The sequence below is a fragment of the Raphanus sativus genome, chromosome 7 (assembly GCF_000801105.2).
Source record: "Raphanus sativus cultivar WK10039 chromosome 7, ASM80110v3, whole genome shotgun sequence".
NCBI lineage: Eukaryota > Viridiplantae > Streptophyta > Magnoliopsida > Brassicales > Brassicaceae > Raphanus > Raphanus sativus.
In genome coordinates, this window is record NC_079517.1 from 2708656 (window position 1) to 2728181 (window position 19526).

The 19526-nt window shown below is 37.8% G+C and overlaps 3 protein-coding genes across 4 annotated transcripts; 2 read left to right on the top strand and 1 right to left on the bottom strand.

Moving 5' to 3' along the window:
* Positions 1-24: 24 nt before the first annotated feature.
* LOC108817426 (sister chromatid cohesion protein SCC2) lies at positions 25-9617 on the top strand. The gene is made up of 28 exons (XM_018590105.2): positions 25-446; positions 722-831; positions 1163-1413; positions 1484-1583; positions 1667-1920; positions 2180-2287; positions 2407-2518; positions 2711-2807; positions 2872-3058; positions 3170-3601; positions 3676-4184; positions 4256-4466; positions 4547-4597; positions 4708-4866; positions 4947-5114; positions 5197-5496; positions 5573-5725; positions 5915-6084; positions 6259-6367; positions 6827-6988; positions 7069-7173; positions 7279-7512; positions 7590-7723; positions 7811-8107; positions 8189-8600; positions 8925-9017; positions 9107-9232; positions 9322-9617. Exons 1-28 carry the CDS (start codon positions 169-171, stop codon positions 9553-9555), a joined length of 5556 nt encoding a protein of 1851 aa, XP_018445607.1. The 5' UTR covers positions 25-168; the 3' UTR covers positions 9556-9617.
* A 263-nt stretch (positions 9618-9880) lies between these two features.
* LOC108817427 (biotin carboxyl carrier protein of acetyl-CoA carboxylase 2, chloroplastic) lies at positions 9881-12153 on the bottom strand. 2 transcript variants are annotated; one of them, XM_056991273.1, is made up of 9 exons: positions 12059-12153; positions 11788-11953; positions 11474-11515; positions 11222-11349; positions 10817-11111; positions 10645-10716; positions 10453-10518; positions 10251-10359; positions 9881-10134 (listed from the first exon to the last, which is right to left on the bottom strand). In XM_056991273.1, the coding sequence occupies exons 2-8, from the start codon at positions 11905-11907 to the stop codon at positions 10336-10338; spliced, it is 747 nt and encodes a 248-aa protein (XP_056847253.1). In that variant the 5' UTR covers positions 11908-11953; positions 12059-12153; the 3' UTR covers positions 9881-10134; positions 10251-10335. The 2 variants fall into 2 exon arrangements, with proteins under 2 accessions (XP_056847253.1, XP_056847252.1); XM_056991272.1 differs by lacking the exon at positions 12059-12153 and having other exon boundaries at positions 11788-12023.
* Positions 12154-16980: 4827 nt separating this feature from the next.
* LOC108817796 (UDP-glucose 6-dehydrogenase 3) lies at positions 16981-19317 on the top strand. Its single transcript, XM_018590590.2, has 2 exons — positions 16981-17133; positions 17585-19317. Exon 2 carries the CDS (start codon positions 17611-17613, stop codon positions 19051-19053), a length of 1443 nt encoding a protein of 480 aa, XP_018446092.1. The 5' UTR covers positions 16981-17133; positions 17585-17610; the 3' UTR covers positions 19054-19317.
* Positions 19318-19526: the final 209 nt, after the last annotated feature.

The following is a 19526-nucleotide window of genomic DNA, read 5'->3' on the forward strand; positions in this document are numbered from 1 at the left end:
TTCCCCGCCAATTGCATCTCCATTCTCCCCCTAATTTCTCAATCTAGGGCTCAACTCTCTCTCTATGACTCACAAACTTCCTCCGAAAACCTTGCAAACTCTTCGAAATCTGATTTCTGGAAACCCTAATTTTTGAATCCGCGACTTCAGTTCAAACGATCCGAAACGATGAGCAGCAACCCAAGCAGTTCCGGATGGGATTCAACTTCGAATTCGACTCAGTTCGGGATCGGTTTGGCCAATACAGTGCAGTCGGAGGTTGCTTCTCACTTGCCTCTCCCCTCGTTACCGATATTCTGCGGCTCGACTCAGCCTGGGGATTTCAAGCTGTTCGATGAGGTTGGCGATGGTATTAGCGGCGGCACCAGGTCGTTGAATCGCGGCGAGATTCTCTCTCAGTCCAGTAGAATCGCGAACATGCTTGAAGAAACTGACGTTTCTTACCTGTAAGTGAATCTGATTCGTCTTCTCCCTTCAGACTCTCTCTAGCTCTTTTTTTCGGCTAGTGAATGGAAATCAGAAAACTAGTTAGTGATTTGGATGAGAATCTTAATCTGCTTCGTTGCTAGACTATCTCTCAAATTGGTTATGTGCTGGTTAAAGTCGCAGCCAACCTTGACTTTATATATTTTCTGAGATTCAGATTGTGTTTCTTTCGGCAGTAACGTAGCTTAGCTTGTAGAGGGCACCGACTTATTTCTCCCTGATTTAATCTTTGCAGCGATCTTAGAAACGAGGGTAGGTCGCTGAACTGTAATTCCACGGAGACTTTGCAGTTATATGACCAAGTTCTACGATGCAATCCTGGAGCATTTGAGTATGCCACCCCTGGTAAATGAAGCCTTCTCATTTTTTTCCCTTTTTGGTTATATAGTGTGGAGTGGTACAGATTTTGAGGAAAATATTGGAAGCCTTTTAGGGAGAGAAACCTTTTAAATTTAGATTATTTAATTGCCATTTAAGAAGATGCCTTTAATGCTTGATACTAGCAGTGTCTTCCTTCCCTATTCACCCCATTCAGATGGTAGTGAACCTCTATGCTAGGCTCCACTTGTGCTGACTTCTGAGCTTTAATGGTTGTTTGTTTGCTTGTTATTGCGCCAGTGTTTGATAAATTTACTATGTTTGTGTTTTTTATTTACTACAACTTTTAATTTATCAGGCCCGACCTGCGAACCAGTCTGTACCAATGAAGAGCTTCAACAGAAAAGTCCCGAGTCAAGTGTTCCTGTCAAGATTCAGCGACAGGCCGACCATCATTTAGGTAGGAGTATCAGGCCTGAGCCTGTGAAAAGGGTATTACGATCAAATCATGTTGAAGATCATAGTTGGCATTCCGAACCTTTGATAAACCAGTCACCGAGAGATGATATTACAACTCTTGAATCTCGACCTGAAACTGCCAAGATGAATGTAAGACTGTCACCACAATCTTCCTCTATAAGTATCTTATGTGCCGTGGACATAACTGAATAAATTGCAGGAATCTTCTGCTTCGAAGAAGTCAAAGGGCAAGAAAAAACGTAAAGATGGTGCTGGCCCTGGCGCATCTTCAGTTCAGCCAGATTCTTCCGTGCTTCAAGGTCGGTCTGTCTGTCCTTATTCTTTTTCTCTTTGCAGTTACCCCTACCCACTAAACAATAGTAGTTCGCTGATGCTTATTTAGAGTCCATCGTTCAAAGCTTTTGTGAGATGCTGGAGGACTTCTGTGGCAGAGCTGAAATCCCTGGTGATGATAGGGATGGAGCAGAGTGGTCAGTCGTGCCTGTTGATGAAGTTCGTGTTCTTGTGGCTGAGTTGATGACTATAAGGTCAAAAATGCTTCTGCATATGGTACCTGTTGATATTCTGTCGAGGTTATTGCACACTCTGGATCATCAAATACATAGGGCAGAAGGCTTGTCCATTAATAGTGAGCATGTGAGTAATTTTCTATTTGCGTCTCTCTTGCTTTATGTGGGATTGTTTTCATGTTGCGCTCGACGCATGTACTATTTTATCGTTACAATTTAGCTTTCAATCAAAGTTGTTTTTCTCTGTTTGAATTATATTCTCTTGGACTTGCAAGAAACGCATTAATGATGAGCTCTTTTTACTGTGTAGTAACGTTTAGTATTATGAAAGTGGCAATATGTCCTTTTCTTTTTAGCTAACACTTCCTGGTGCAAATTTTTTTCAGTCAGATTCAGATTCAATTGGGTTAGTTTTTGGTGCCCTTGAGTCCATCCATGCATCGCTTGCAGTGATGGCAAACATTGATATGCCAAAGCAGCTCTACAAGGAAGAGGTGATTGCTTCTTAGGTGTTTTTTTCCCTGGAATCTGCTCACGCTTACACGTATCTGCATACTGCCACCATTCACCATTTACTAACTCAGTTTTTTGTTTTTGTATTTTTTTCAATCAGGTAATTGAGAGAATTCTGGAGTTTTCTAGGCACCAAATGATGGCTGTTATGTCTGCTTATGATCCATCATACCGTAACGCAAGTAAACCGGCAGATAATGTGGCATTTGAAGGTTGTTTTCCGATTTACTTTGGAAGTTGTGTGTGCTGTGCATATTCTGTATAGTGCATGGCATGTCATTCCCTATATCTAGAACTTTAGTTTTATCCTTGTCTGTAAGCTCAAAGATTGCCCCTTTCGACTGCACAAGTTATGTCTAATTACAAATATCTGACATATGGATATGTGCCACATGCTTTTCTAGGTGATGATGATGATGATCCCGATCCTGACATGAGCTCAGCCAGTAAAAGGAGAAGAACAGTAAAAAGTGGCAAAGTGAAGAAGTCGGGAGTGAACAGGTTTACTGATTAATACCCGAATTTTTCTGATATTATTTTCCCATCTGATTTCTCCGTTTCGTAGGATCTCTGGAGCAGTGAATACTGCATTACAGAAACTTTGCACTATTCTTGGCTTACTCAAGGACCTGTTGTTCGTAGAAAGGTTGTCTGACAGTTGCATTTTACAACTGTTGAAGACAAGTTCTACAACATTTTTGGTGGAAAATATCCAACTTCTGCAACTTAAAGCAATTAGCCTAATCGGTGGTGTAAGACTTTAAACTTACTCCACATCTTTGTTGTGTTTTCTCTTTTATATATCAGTGTCTTCACGTAAGGATTTTGTTTTTGAATGTTGTTAAATTTCTACTTCAATGCAGATATATAATTCATATGCTCATCACCGAACGTATGTGATAGATGAGTTATCTCAATTGTTATGGAAGTTACCTTCCTCGAGACGAGTGCTCAGAACGTATCTTCTCCCTGATGAAGAACAGAAGCAGATTCAAATGGTCACGGCTTTACTCATTCAGTTGGTTCACAACAGCACAAGCCTTCCTGAAACCCTGAGACAGGCTTCCGGTGCAAACTCCATACTGGAGACGCCCGTTGATGATGGCTACCTAATTAAATGTCATGAGGCGGTTACAGAAACATGTTGCCTTTTCTGGACTCGTGTCCTTGAACGATTTGCCAGTGCAAAGGCTCAAGATGCCTCTGAGATAAAAGTGATGATTGAGAACCTTGTTAATGATTTACTGACAGCATTGAATCTTCCTGAATATCCATCAGTGTCTCCCATTCTTGAGGTAAACGTAGTTTGTTACTGTGTTTCTTTTAAGTAGTCAATTTTCTTTCCGCTCTGACAGGTTAATTCCTGCAGGTTCTCTGCGTCATACTTCTGCATAATGGAGGGTTGAAATCAAAAGACGTCTCTGCCCGGTCAATGGCCATCGACTTGCTAGGTACAATTGCTGCAAGATTAAAACAAGATGCTGTCCTCTGCAGTGGAGACAGATTCTGGGCGCTACTAGAATCAGATACTGAAACCAAACTTGACCAATCTGTTGCAAAAGATTGCGCTCTCTGTTTAGGTAAAAGGGCTGGGAACTTATTAGGCTGTCAAATTTGTCAAAGGCGGTTTCATGCAGACTGTTTGGGTTTAAAGGAACTAGACATTCCAAGTCGAAATTGGCATTGTCCCTTTTGCATAAGCAAGAGGCAACTTCTTGTACTGCAGTCTTACTGCAAGACGGACACCAAGGGCACTGGTATGTTGGAGTCAGAAGAAGATCCAAATGTGGTTACACAGACAGAAGTGGTGCAACAAATGCTCTTGAATTACCTTCAGGATGCTGGATCTGCTGATGATGTGCATACTTTCATTTGCTGGTTTGTTCCTGACTCCTGTCATGCGGATTTTGCAATTTAGGTAGGTCTTATATAGAAGGTACTTTTTGCAGGTTTTATCTTTGCCTTTGGTATAAAGATGTCCCAAAATCTCAGAAGAATTTCAAATATTACATTGCCAGACTGAAAGCGAAGTCAATAATCCGCAACTCTGGAGCAACTACTTCGTTCTTAACAAGAGATGCTATTAAGAGAATTACTTTAGCTCTTGGACTAAACAGTTCCTTTTCCAGAGGATTTGATAAGATTCTACACATGCTCCTGGTTAGTGAAAGTGTTTTGTATGTGTCTTTTTTTTTATAACTTTTTATTCTCTCTTTCCTCTAACTGTATTATTTTTTTAGGCTAGTTTAAGAGAGAACTCTCCCGTTATTAGGGCCAAAGCTATGCGAGCAGTAAGTGAGCAAAGTTTTGAAACACATAATTATCTCTGTTTGTGGGTAAAACCAGAATGCAGTTATGCTCTTCTTGCAATGATAATACATTCTCATATTGACCATAACAGGTTAGCATAATTGTTGAAGCTGATCCAGAGGTATTGTGTGATAAGCGTGTTCAGTTGGCTGTTGAAGGAAGGTTTTGTGATTCTGCAATATCTGTTAGAGAAGCAGCACTTGAACTTGTTGGTAGGCATATTGCATCACATCCTGATGTTGGTTTAAAGGTAAACTGACCTTTTTCCCCTATCATTATGGCCCTACTATTGTTGTGTCTCTGCGGACCTAAGGAAATTTTTTTTTGCAGTATTTTGAGAAGGTAGCTGAAAGGATTAAGGATACTGGAGTGAGTGTTCGTAAACGAGCCATCAAGATAATACGTGACATGTGTACTTCAAATCCCAACTTCTCTGAATTTACAAGTGCATGTGCAGAGATATTATCTCGTATCAGTGATGATGAGTCTAGTATCCAGGTAACTTTGTATTTCACTATGCATTGCTATTTGATCTTTCCTGGCCTTACAAGATATATACTTCAAAAAAATTCATTCGCAGGATCTTGTTTGCAAAACCTTCTATGAATTCTGGTTTGAGGAACCTCCAGGGCATCATACTCAATTTGCTAGTGATGCTAGCTCCATTCCAGTGGAAGTGGAAACGAAAACTAACCAAATGGTGGGGTTGTTAAGGAGGACCCCAAATCACCAGCTTCTTGTAACAATTATTAAGCGTGCCCTGGCCCTTGATTTTTTCCCTCAAGCAACTAAAGCTGCTGGTATCAACCCAGTTGCTCTTGCATCGGTACGCCGGCGCTGCGAGCTGATTTGCAAGTGCTTACTGGAATATATATTACAGGTCAACATTAATGCTTCTTGTCTGTGTATTGCTGGGTTGGTAGACTACCAATATTTAACATCCTTTATTCTGCCAGGTAGAAGAACTGAGCCGTGGAGAGGGAGAGGTGCAAGTGCTTCCTTATGTACTTGCTTTGCATGCTTTCTGTCTGGTGGATCCTGGGCTGTGTACACCGGCTTCAGACCCTACGAAATTTGTTATTACCCTACAGCCGTATTTGAAGAGTCAGGTTATATATGGCCACTATGATTAAAATTCTTGTAAATTAATGATTCTTTTACGAGCTTCGCTATGCTTGTTTTCTTTGAAAAATGGTGGTAGTTATCCTGAGAAGAAATCATATGTGTGAAAGGTGTCCGCAATAGTATCTCAAAGTTTTAAATGTGCTAACCTCCATTTCGTCATGTATTTGTTGCAGGTTGATAGTAGAATAGGAGCACAGTTACTAGAGAGTATTATTTTCATTATCGATTCTGTTATACCCTTGATCCGCAAGCTGCCTCTTAGTGTCACAGAAGATCTGGAGCAAGATCTAAAGCATATGATCGTTCGGCATTCATTTCTAACTGTTGTTCATGCATGCGTTAGGTACACTTTATTACTCAACAACCGTCATTCCTGGCTCTATAGATGGTTTTTTGGCGTTTGCATACGTTCATTTTTATTTGGACGATCACATATCTACATGGAACATGCGGTTAAGAAACATCACTCACCTGTTTTTTTACTATATCTGATTAGTACTACCCTTCAAATTCGCAGGTGTCTTTGTTCTGTGAGTAAATTGTCGGGAAAAGGTGTTAATGTAGTTGAGCATCTTCTTCAGTTCTTTTTAAAACGGCTGGAGACCCAAGGGTCTGATAACAACCAGGTGAGTTTTATTTGAAAAGATCATGCATCAGAATTTTATTATGGTTCAACACTTAAAAGTCTTCTTGAATCTTGTTTCATGCTCATGATTTTACAAGTGGATTTTTTTTCTGGGGTCGGTATGTTGTACTATTGTAGCTTGAGCGTAGATCTGGTTACATCTGTACCTTAATTTAGGCCTTTTCTTTTTTCTCATTGGACTGGTATCTTGTTTATAGTTAAGCAGAAACAGGTGAATGTCATTTTCCTCTTGCTTTTATAAGATCATTATTCTTTGCTTACGTTGACCTTCATTGTGATTTTACCGCCTAATGATAGTAATATTCAGTGTTTATATATCCCACCTGAGAGCGAGTATCGTCTGAGTTGCGATAACTGTTTGCGATAACTGTTACTCTTTACAATGAGTCCAGCTACGGATTATCCTGAAGCTTTATTGTGAACAATCTTGCTAACGCAGATTGCTGGGCGGTCCCTTTTTTGTCTTGGCTTGCTTATTCGCCATGGAAACTCTCTTATTAGCACCTCAGGTGGCAGGAAATTTAATCTCTCTGGCTGTCTCAGTTTGTTCAAACGACATCTCCGCGTGGAAGATTTTTCGTTGAAAGTCAGGTCTCTGCAGGTATAGTACATAGTGCTAGTGTCTTGTACATTCTCAATATTGTATTATTCTAGAATAATGGTGACCCCAAACTCATGTAGGCTCTAGGTTTTATTCTAATTGCGCGGCCTGAGTACATGTTGGAAGAAGACATTGGAAAGATAATCGAGAGTACATTATCAGATGAAGCAAACGGGCGTATGAAGGTAAATATCGCCCATATATTTGTGTTTTTCAGTTACTATGGCATGCATGTTTTGTTTTAGGCTTGCATATGGTTACAGCCTGTTATTTTAATGCTCATGATCCAGATGCAAGCACTGCAAAACATGTATGACTACCTTCTTGATGCGGAAAAACAATTGGGATCTGATAAAGCTGGTGATGTCACGGTTAACCCAATTGAGCAAGGTGGAAATACTGTACCTGTGGCCGCTGGTGCAGGTGACACCAACATTTGCGGAGGCATTGTGCAGTTGTATTGGGATAAGATATTAGGTAGATGCTTGGACTTCGATGATCAAATTCGCCAGATTGCTCTCAAGGTTTGCTTTTTACAATATTATATAATCTTTGCTTCTCTTTACTCTTCGGTAAATTAATGAGAGTTATTCTCCCGCAGATAGTGGAAGTTGTGCTACGTCAAGGTCTTGTTCATCCTATTACATGTGTTCCTTATTTGATTGCCCTAGAGACAGATCCTCTCGAGGCCAACCAGAAGCTGGCCCATCATTTACTAATGAATATGCATGAAAAGTAATCCTCTCTCTGGATTTTACGAAAGTTTACATTATTCAATCATCAATGATTGGCTCATTAACACACATCGACATTTTTCATCAGGTATCCGGCATTTTTTGAAAGTCGTCTGGGTGACGGACTTCAAATGTCGTTCATCTTCATGCAATCCATAAGCCAGGTCTCTTCAGAATCAAATCAAAATCCTCAGCAGAAGGGTTCGACAAACATATCTGGGAAAAATGATCATACTAGTAGCACTCTCACACAAGCTAGACTCGGAGTCTCAAGGATCTACAAGCTTATCCGTGGAAACCGGATTTCTCGGAACAAATTTATGACATCTATTGTTCGCAAGTTTGATAATCCAACCTGGAGTGTTTCAGTGATATCCTTTCTTATGTGAGATTACGCTGCTACAAAAAAAAAATTTATAGTCTCTCTTAGGCAAAAAGAACACTAACTTTCTGTCTCTCTTAACAGGTATTGCACTGAAACCCTTGCGTTACTTCCATTCACAACACCTGATGAGCCGCTCTATCTTGTATATTCCATAAACCGAGTTATACAAATCCGGGCTGGTGCAATCGAGTCAAATTTGAAGGCTTTGTTACATAAAGATTCCGCAAAGTCTCAGCATGGAAATGGAACGTACCAACAAAATCCGATTCATGGACAGATTCACATGATGGACTTGAACACAAGAATGCAAGAAGAACAAACGCATTGGAATTCGTATGGTCATCCAGCTCCCATTGATCTCAATGGCATAGTATACCAAGATCCGAGGGATCAGTTTAATTCATATCAAACCCATAATGGGGAAGCAAATGTGCACAAAGTGACCTCATCTGATCCGCCTGCATTGTCCACCGATGATCTGCAGAAAATTCAGGTACTTCTTCATACTTTATTCTCCTCTGATTCCTAGGGTATTAGAGTTGGGTTCGAAACTTTCACCTTTTCAGTAGGAAGATTAAACTCATGTAAACCGGGCCTTGCATGGCTTTGGTTTGGTTTTAAGCATATATACCCAATTATTTAAAAAATGTCAGTTTGGTTTTTACTTTCTCAGAGATTGGATTTGTTTGGTATTGCGGATACAGGGTTTGGCTGCAGATTTATGTTGAGCACCTCATAAGATGATCGTTGCTTGTTCTATATATAAATGGCGTTTTAGTCTCATCTCATGGCAGCCTATCTTTTGGTACTTTTTCAGGTTGATTGCTTATCAGCTATAGCTTTACAGCTTCTTTTGAGGCTCAAGAGATACTTAAAAGTCACGTACAGCTTAAACGATGAACGGTGCCAAGTACGGTTCTTTCTTTCGAGCTTGAAGTCTCTTCTTTTTGCTTTCCTATTTTCTTTAAGCTGTTCACGAAAACGTGCTTGTGTTTTCAGGCCTATTCTCCGACGGAGCCATTGAAGCCAGGAGATCCTCTGTCCAAACAGAACGTTGCATTTGACCTCAGCGAAATTCGCACCGACTTACCTTCAACATATCAAGACTTGGTTCTGAGATATCAGGTAAAAGGCCGAGAAGTTTTGTTCTCCCCTCTATAATCTAGTTCCATTGCCAAAAAAATAAAATTCATTGATCTTTTTCTCTATTGCAGGAGTTCAAGAACGCGATGAGAGAAGATACACTTGACTACACCATTTATTCATCAAACGTCAAGAGAAAACGGCCAACGCCAAGAAAAAGTTCAAGATCTGCAAAAAAAGCAGTGGCCTACAATGAGGACGATGATGATGACGACGACGGTGACAGAGGTTGGAATGGAGGAGGTGGCAGTGGTATGACTTCTCGGAGACTAAGCTACAGTACCAGAAATAGCAACAGAAGGTAATGTCAGACGGCACTTGCTCCTGTTATAAATTACTACTGTATATACAGCAGCAACAACAAAAAGGAGAATCTAAATCGCTATTGTTTTAGGCTCTATTAACCCCAGTGACAGTGTACAGTATGATTTCTTGCAAAACTTGGAAGACACGAACGAATTAGTACGCACGTTGTGTTAACTTTTTGTTAGAAGAATGAAAAAGAAAAGAAATCGAAGTAGAAGAAGATTTTAGAGTAGGCAAAAGGTATTTGATATTTTGGATGGTATTCGCAGTTGTATTGTTACACTTGGTTTTTATTTTTCCCTCATTGTTTAGGAAATGGTGTCATTCTCTATCAAGCTTATTTGCTTCTCATTGTTCAGTAAATGGTATCAGTGTCTATCAGCTTATGAGCTTCGTTTTATTTTCATATATCACGCAGCTAAGGGTCGACGCATTGAGCTATTCTAGTCAAACTTAGTATATGATACTCCATACTGATCAAGGGCTTTTAGTTAAGCCCAAATGACATTGATGCGATTGTTCTCTGCAGTTGTCTGATATTAATGTGGCGAGTGAGGAACACATGTCTTATCAAAACACTGAAACAGAGAAAATATATAGTTTAGGAAAGAAATGCTATGTTACGTGGTTCCCAAAAGAAAGTGACAGTTCAGGGAAAAAACAACAACAAATGAGAAATAGAAACCAAACCAACCTGACCGAAATAATTACTTTTTAACGATTGTCAGCACGTCGGTATAGATAAAACCAAGAGTTTTATGAACCACAGCTTCTTCATTTCAAGGTACGATGGTAAACAGAGGCTGCACAGTTCATTATAGTATTATTAACAGCAAGTTGATGATCTTTAAAACAACAACAATTTATATAAGAAAACTGGTGAGAGAGAGATGTACCGTATCAATGCTGACCGGTTTTCCATCTTCAGCCAGTAATTCAGTGATGGTTCCCGACTTCTCAGCCTGTTTTCAACACACACATCTTCGCATGTTTTTAAAACTCAAATAATTTGATCATCACACAAACATATATCATCCCAAAAACGATAATGACATTGGTACTTTTGTTATAAAGAAAGAATATCTGACCTCAATCTCATTCATCAGTTTCATAGCTTCAATAATGCAAACAACTTGACCCTTCTGCACCTTATCTCCGACCTGCAAATTTTGCATAACACAGAGCATTCAAATCTTTGGTAGGATTTCATGAATGAAACAAAGATTTGCTTTTTCTTTTTATGCATCCTCATGTATGTACCTTGACAAAAGGGGGTTCACCTGGTCCAGGAGACCTGTAGAAAGTACCAGCCATAGGACTCTTGAGTGGAGGATGAGAAGATGATGGGGCAGTTGCTGTTGCAGGGGCTGAGGAGGGAGTAGGAGGAGACACTGATGGAGATGAAGGCACTGGAAGGCCTGCCATTGGAGGAGGAGGAATCATGGAGTGATAAACTGGAGCTGGTTGCTGCTGTAAAGCTTCCTTCTTTCGAATAACAATCTCACAGTCGAGCTGCTTCAGCTCAAGTTCCACTATATCTCTTGAATCCACAAGCCTTTTTGACAAAGATAACCAAAAATAAAATGTTTAATTAGTTCTGTGTAGAGAGAGAGAAACAAAACTAAAAAGATTAGGCAAGGAGGATTGTTGGGAACAGGACAATACTTAAGAAGACCAGAGACTTTAGACATAAAGTCAGAGGAGAGCTCGGTGGCGGGTTCAGGAGGAACATTCGTCTTGACGTTTCCGTTCAAACACCCACCGTTAGTCACGGGTGTAGAGTTAGAGACAACCTTCGAGTTTGTCAAAAGAAAAAAAAGTAGAAAACGAGTGAATAACAAGGTTACATCGTTCTACTAACTGTATGAAACCTTGTTGGTTAATAAAATAAAAATTAAAAAAACAAGAAAGATGTACCTCATTGGTTGTCGCACGCAACCTCCATGTTGTAGATTGATTCTGTTGAAAGACCAAGGAAACAGAGGATTTTACTAAAAGACTGCAAACTTAATCTTCATTGTAAATATATGTGGAATGAACACATCAGTCAATGAGTGTCACACCACATCATCAGTTCGATACACAGAAGCATTTTAAGTTCCATGGTGCAACATGAGTTTTAAAAAGTCCAGTAACCGATACTACTTTATAAACGCTAAACAGATCATACTTCCCCTCCCAAATCAGAACAGGGGAGACTGAGAGAAGCAGAATAGACCTGAGATACTTACATGGGAGACGTGAAAAGAGATCCCATTTGTCTGAGGCTGCCGTCGGATTCCAGGAATAGATCCGACCCGCTGGTTTGGAGCAGAGATCTTGGCGTAAGGTACTACCGTCAATGACGCCATTGTACTTGAGAGATAGACGAAAAAATGCAGTAAATGTCGATGAAACCTAGGAAAGCAGAAGAAGAGGTATGAGAAAGAGAGAGATGTTTTACAACAACTATAGATTTCTCCTTTAAAAAAAAAAAAAAAAGTTCTGATTTTCGATACTTACGAAGGAAACCAATTTAACTAACTTTCAACAAACCTGTCAAAAGAGTTATTAGACAAAAGCCTCACTATGTATTGTTCTCATGAGTTCACAGTTCACTCGTGTCTTTCATTGTGACTCCCTATATGTACATGAGTTACGTGTGTGATATATATTTTGTGTTCAGCTAAACCCTCGTTCATCATCGATGTGTTACTGATCAATGGCAAGTTTTGAGAGGTTCCACTTGCTGCATTCATTTCGTAGGGACCAACAGTCTTTGATCTCATCTTTAGTTTACCCAATAAAATGAACTACAACATCTGATCTTCTTGTGTTGTGCTTTGTGAATCTTCGGATCTCGTGGTGCAGTTTGAATGCCGTTTTAAATGGTTAGAGGAAAATAAGATTTTACTAATAAGTTCATTTGTTCTTAGAAGGTTCTCTATTAGCTGTCTTTAAAGCCTATGTGTATGCAAAGAGGTTCATTGTTCTGATGTTTGTAGTTTGGTGGTCTGGCTTTGGAAATGAGTACAGTCTAAGCGAACCAAGGTGCGTGGATCCAAGATATTTTGTCAGGAGGTTTCACTGCGTTGGATCAAGCTAGAGGTGATCTTGATTTGGCCTGATAATTTTACTATAGTATTTATTTTAAAATGTATAAATATCCACTGGAGAAGATCAGTGGATCACCTCAATAACTCTAACGTGACGCATAATTTCGACTTAACAAGAATAGTTTATAAGAAAAATATATTAATAATTTATTATTTAAAAATTATAATATCTGAAATTTTGATTCAAAATAATGTGAACGACAATATATTTATGTTTGTTCATATGATTTCACATTCCTTTTACGATACGACAATATTTCACAAACAGTTGTTGTAGGTTTCATTTTGTAAAATGTGCTAAGAATAAGAATACCCGTAACATATAAAAACTTATCATATTACTATCTTTGTTTACATAACTGGCTGGAGTACATATTGCTGAAAGTGAAAGGTGTTTCTATGTGACCGCATTCCAACTCAAAGATAACATGGCAAACCAAATTGAGTTGTATAGGAATCAGCTTTTCGTGTGGTCAACGTACACAAACCGTGTTATATAATTATTTTCGCATTTTTCAGAAGATCTGGTTTATGTTTTTTATTTATTTATTTAAAATTAATATTTTTCAACCACATGCACTCTTCTTGTTATATTTTATTCAACTAAACTAGTACTAGTCATAATTAGCTTGAGAAGCACTTCAAAAAGTGTGACTGAGTTTCTAAGCAAAGTGCAATCAAGTTTTGTCCAGCAGACTCCACCGCACAATCACTTAAGTACTAATACAAAATTGGTTTTACTAACAATAGATTAAGATGTACATTATTGATACTAAGCACCAACCCCAACCTTCCGGAAGTATATTATAGACTATCAAATGAACAGTGACGCACATAAAGCCAGTGATGTATTATGTATACACAAAATAACAACAAAAGGGAATCCTTATTAACCAGGGGGAATTGGGTAAATACCTTTGGTAGAGGTCCATATTTGAAGAGTACCTATGAAGTGACACAAGAAGTCCAACCCATACAATTAGGAAGAGCAATTTCTCTTGCTGCCCTTCAATGGAAAGGACATTCTATGCGTATGTCAGAAACACTCACAGCAACTGTATCAGCGTAGGTCTCCAGCTATAACCCGTCTCCACCATTTGTTTTCTCATTTTATTTAACTTTATAGTTTTTTTTTCTCAACCATTCATTTCTTTCTTATATTCTTTCTCTTCTCATCTCTGAACATTTCTCTTTCTAAACTCTGTACTCCAATTCTTTTTCTCTTTTTATCTCTAAACAATTATCATCTAAATTCTACAAAGGGTATTTATCCAATTCCCCCTTTATTTTAAAATCTGGATAACATTTATGTTAGTCAATATTTTATTAGTTACCAGATATTATTTATTTTAGCAGATATTAAGTTTTTTTTAGTTACACAGAACAAGTATCAGTTAATCAAACCGTTTATCAATTACACAGAACAAGTATCAGTTACGGACAAGTTTATGTAGCAGCTTACCTAACATTTATCAATTCTTTGCATTAGTTAACAAAATATGTATCATGTAACAAATATTTTAGCAGATAACAAATCTTTTAGCAGATAACAAATCATTTATCAAATTCTCTACATCATATAATAAAATATGTATCAGATAATAAATCATTTATCAAATAGCAAACCATTTATCAAATAGCCTATTAATTCACAAACCATGTATCAAACTATTTATAAGCTAATAAACCATGTATCGAACTATTTATAAGTTGATAACCATCAATCAAAACATTTATCAACTAACAAACTATGCATCAATTAATAACAACTATTTATCCATTTATCATCTAACAAACAATGTATCAACTAATGCTAATTGTTTAACAGCTTACCATCCATTTATCAATTAGTAGTACCATGATTGTAACTGCTAACGAAACATGTATCTCATTTAGAATATAAAATTAAGGTTCTACTAAATTAAATAATATCGGATAATTGGGTAAATAGCGCCTAAATTAAATTTTATCTAAAGCGAATAAAAAACTCTGTGAACATACTCATCTCTTGCAGATAGTAACTATGGTGGTAAATGTAAAATTTTGATGATAGAAGGAATATATGCTGATGATTCAAGATAAATTAATTGGTAGTGGTTAATTTATTTGTTAAAAATTGCATTTATGAAATAACCTTTTTTTTTGTGGATACATAATTTGTTAGCTGATATATGTTTTGTTAACTGATACATGTTTTGTTAAGTGATACATTGTTTGATAGATGGTTAGTTAATTGAATTATTTTTTTGTTTATACAACAATATCAAACATGTAGTATGTTAAAATAGTAAAATAATATCCACTCATTCTCTTACACTCTTTCATTCTTTTTTCTCTTTCCTCCCGTTTTATATCTCTATCTTTGTCACCATTTTCAAAATTTTCAATCTTCTCCTTTATTCATTTTATCGATATCAAACCACGTGTCACCTAACAATACATATATCGTATAACAAATTATGTATCAGATAAAAAATCATTTAACAAACAACATATTTACTCATCCCAAAGTATCAATTCATTTATCAGCAAAACTAACTAAGAATAAGAAAATGTACAGACCGAGAAACCATTTATCAGCTACATCAGTTATGTATCAATTAATGACAAGTTTTTTTGTAACATCATATCAATTATTTATCAATCTTTGGTATCAAACTATGTATCAGTTAACAAAACATGTATCAAGTAACAAATTATGTTTAAAATAACAAACAATTTATCTAACAACTTTTTAACTCACAAACCGTGTATCAACCAATTTGTGAGGTAACAAACCAAGTATCGAACAATGTGCAAGCTGTCAAACTATTTATCATGTACACAAATCGTATATTAATTAATGACAATTTTCGGCTCTGCTAACAAAATATGTAGTAGGTATCAAATCATTTATCAACTAACGAATGATTTATAAAACAAATATATGAGATAACAAATCTTAGCCCAATTCAAATTTAGATAATCAAAGTAAAAAAAATAACATCAAACTTATAACATAATCATTATAAGAAGTAAAAAAAGCAAGAAATAAAATTTACCAGCAGAAGAACATAGTCATGAGTTTGAAACTCCTTTATTTTATTTCTGATAATAAACTATCAGAGATCATCTTTTTGAACCTGAAACAATAGAATTTTTTTTTGAAGAAAAATTTGATTGTGGAAAACAAAAAAAAATGGTGAAATAATAGAGAGACATGGAGTTTGGAGAAGAAAGATTACGAGAAGAAAAGAAGAATTGAAGTGAAGGAGAAGAAGAAAGAGAACTCAAATCTATGATAACAAAAGAAAAATAGATAGTAGGAGACAAAATCAACTGACACACCCGACACAAATCAGAAAGCTATACAAGTAGGAGGGAGTGTGAAGTAGGGGCAAAACAGAAAAAAAAATGGTTGAATTTGCTATGGGTAAGTGTCAAATATGGACACCCTCTATAGACATACATGCCAATTATCCCTATTAACTATACGGGTAAAGTTGTAAACTACTAGAAAGATACACATGCATGGTTATTCCTTTTGAACTTTATTTTTCAATGAACACTAACACTACTATTGATGTTTTGATGTATCATGTATCTTTCTGAATTTTTTTTAAAAACATGTATTTCTGATATTTTTAATAAAACATGTATCTTTCTGATGCCTGTAATTCCAGCACAAAACATAATAGGAAATTAAAAGAGTTTTTCTTCTAAATAAAATAAAATTATATTAAACGTTTGATAAATAGGAATCAAAAATCCCATTAAAAACTCGATTAAAATTTTCAAATCAAAACATAAACAAAATCAGTTTCGTTCACCCACTAAATTGTAAGAGTTTTGTATATTGTGTGGAGATTAAGAAAGTAATACTTTCCCAATTGCTGGAAAAATCTCTGAATAATAAATGTTGTTTTTAGTTAAAGTAGTTGCATTTATGTTGGTCGAAAACACTAGATTTAAAGGAAAAAGGTTAGACAGACAATGAATAAATATTACTCTATTTCCAACATATATACATATTTTATGTTTTAAAATACTAGAAAAAAAACTAGCAAAAGAAAAACAGATACATAGTATTTGAATAAACCGGCCGAATACGTATATGGTAATTCTTTTTTTTTCTTTGACTTCAAAATACAGTCTACACAAGTTGGTCGAGATCCAATCTCTCGATGTTATTAGTATGTCAAATATGTTAACGTGTCTTTAACACTAAACACCACCTGCCAAAAACATTATGAGACCCATCGTTTTCTTGGCTACCAATTGCATTAAATTTTTAACTGAAAGTGTTTAGCTTAATTTAATTTTTGATTAAGCAAAGAAAAACACACACTTTTAAAACGCGTTACTACTACTACTCTTTCGACGGTTTCAAGGGCATTTTAGGAATCTCAACACCTATATAAACTCCCCCACTCGCCCCGCTCTTCTTCTCCATCGCCAGATTCAGCGATTCACACAAGCTCGCTTGCCCGCACACGCACTAAGGTAAAAATGATCAAATTGTATCTTTCCCTCTTGTTTTCTAGATCCAATTTTGCGATCCGTGTTTAGGTTCGATCTGTGTCGGTGACGTTAACTTAATTTCTCACATGCATGTACCAGATCTGAGATTTTAATTTTGAATTTCTTTGTTCTTTTGTATTATTTCGTTGAATTTGGAGCTCGTTGTTAAGCATGATCATTAATGTTTGTTGATCTCTGAACTGATAATAACCGGATCATGTTTACGTAAAATGTATTTTTATTCGTGCATCTGGTTTTCCATAACCGGATCTGGGTTTTCCATAACCGGATCTGTGTTTCCCAAAATTTTGATTTTTTTTTTAATACACATTGTGGATTCTACTTATCAATGTTTATAGCTGTTATTCAATTTGTTAAGGACCTTTTTGTTCATTAATACATTAACTCTGGTGTTTATTTATTGTTAATTCAGTTTTAACAAGCAAAAAAAAAAAAGAAATGGTGAAGATATGCTGCATTGGAGCTGGATATGTAGGTGGACCAACCATGGCAGTCATTGCTCTGAAATGCCCATCCGTAGAAGTAGCCGTCGTCGACATCTCCGTGCCAAGGATCACTGCCTGGAACAGCGACCAGCTCCCCATCTACGAGCCTGGTCTCGACGACGTGGTTAAACAGTGCCGTGGCAAGAACCTCTTCTTCAGCACCGACGTCGAGAAACACGTCAGAGAAGCCGACATTGTCTTCGTCTCCGTCAACACCCCGACCAAAACCCGCGGTCTCGGAGCCGGCAAAGCTGCGGACTTGACTTACTGGGAGAGCGCTGCTCGTATGATCGCTGACGTCTCGGTTTCCGACAAGATCGTTGTCGAGAAATCCACTGTCCCCGTCAAAACCGCCGAGGCCATCGAGAAGATTCTTACGCATAACAGCAAAGGGATCAAGTTTCAGATCCTCTCCAACCCTGAGTTCCTCGCTGAAGGAACAGCTATTGAGGATCTCTTCAAGCCGGACCGTGTGCTTATCGGTGGTCGTGAGACGCCTGAAGGTTTCGCAGCTGTTAAAGCCTTGAAAGATGTGTACTCCCAGTGGGTTCCTGAAGAGAGGATCCTCACCACTAATCTCTGGTCCGCTGAGCTCTCCAAGCTCGCTGCTAACGCCTTCTTGGCTCAGAGGATCTCTTCCGTCAATGCAATGTCAGCTCTCTGCGAAGCGACGGGAGCCAATGTCACGGAAGTCTCTTACGCTGTGGGTAAAGACTCTCGTATCGGTCCCAAGTTCTTGAACTCGAGCGTTGGGTTCGGTGGTTCTTGTTTCCAGAAAGACATACTCAACTTAGTCTACATCTGCGAGTGCAACGGCTTGCCCGAAGTCGCGGAGTACTGGAAACAAGTCATCAAGATCAACGACTACCAGAAAACAAGATTCGTCAACCGGATCGTCTCTTCCATGTTCAACACCGTCTCCAACAAAAAGATCGCGGTTCTCGGTTTCGCCTTCAAGAAAGACACGGGAGACACGAGGGAGACTCCGGCCATCGACGTCTGCAAGGGTTTGTTGGGTGACAAGGCTCGTATCAGCATCTACGACCCGCAAGTCACGGAGGAGCAGATCCAGAGAGACTTGACCATGAACAAGTTCGACTGGGACCACCCGCTTCATCTCCAGCCCATGAGTCCCACCACCGTGAAGCAAGTCTCGGTCGCTTGGGACGCTTACGCTGCGACCAAAGACGCTCACGGTATCTGCATTTTGACTGAGTGGGACGAGTTCAAGAAGCTCGACTACGAGAAGATCTTTGAGAATATGCAGAAACCGGCGTTTGTTTTCGACGGTAGGAACGTGGTGGATGCTGAGAAGCTGAGGAAGATTGGGTTTATTGTTTACTCCATTGGTAAGCCTTTGGACCAGTGGCTCAAGGACATGCCTGCTCTTGCCTAAACCAGTCCAAAACATACTACCTCTCCTTAGCTTTTTTTATATTTCATTTTTTCCCGAATTATTATGAGTTTCTAATATTTTTTTTCTTTACATTTTAATATGTTTTGAACAATAATGGTCGGTTCTGTTATTCTTATGAAAATCCAACAGAGATTTTTAGGTTTGGTTTCTGTTGGTAATTATTATGTACCTTGGGTTATCATAAATTGTAAGTTCTTCGAGTATTATTATATGATATAAAAAGTTTTCCCCTGTTGAAAATTACTTTCATTTCTACATGAGCAAAAGCTAATTTAAAAAAAAAATCCTTGAAGACCCAACCCTTAGAATCAAAACCACTCAGAACCAAACCATATAATGTCTTAAATGACTTTTGGTAATAAAACCAAATCTAAAATAAAAAACGCAAGATAAAAACCAAAACCAAAACCAAATGAGTGATTGTTGTAGTGAATAGGGATGAAGAATGGAAA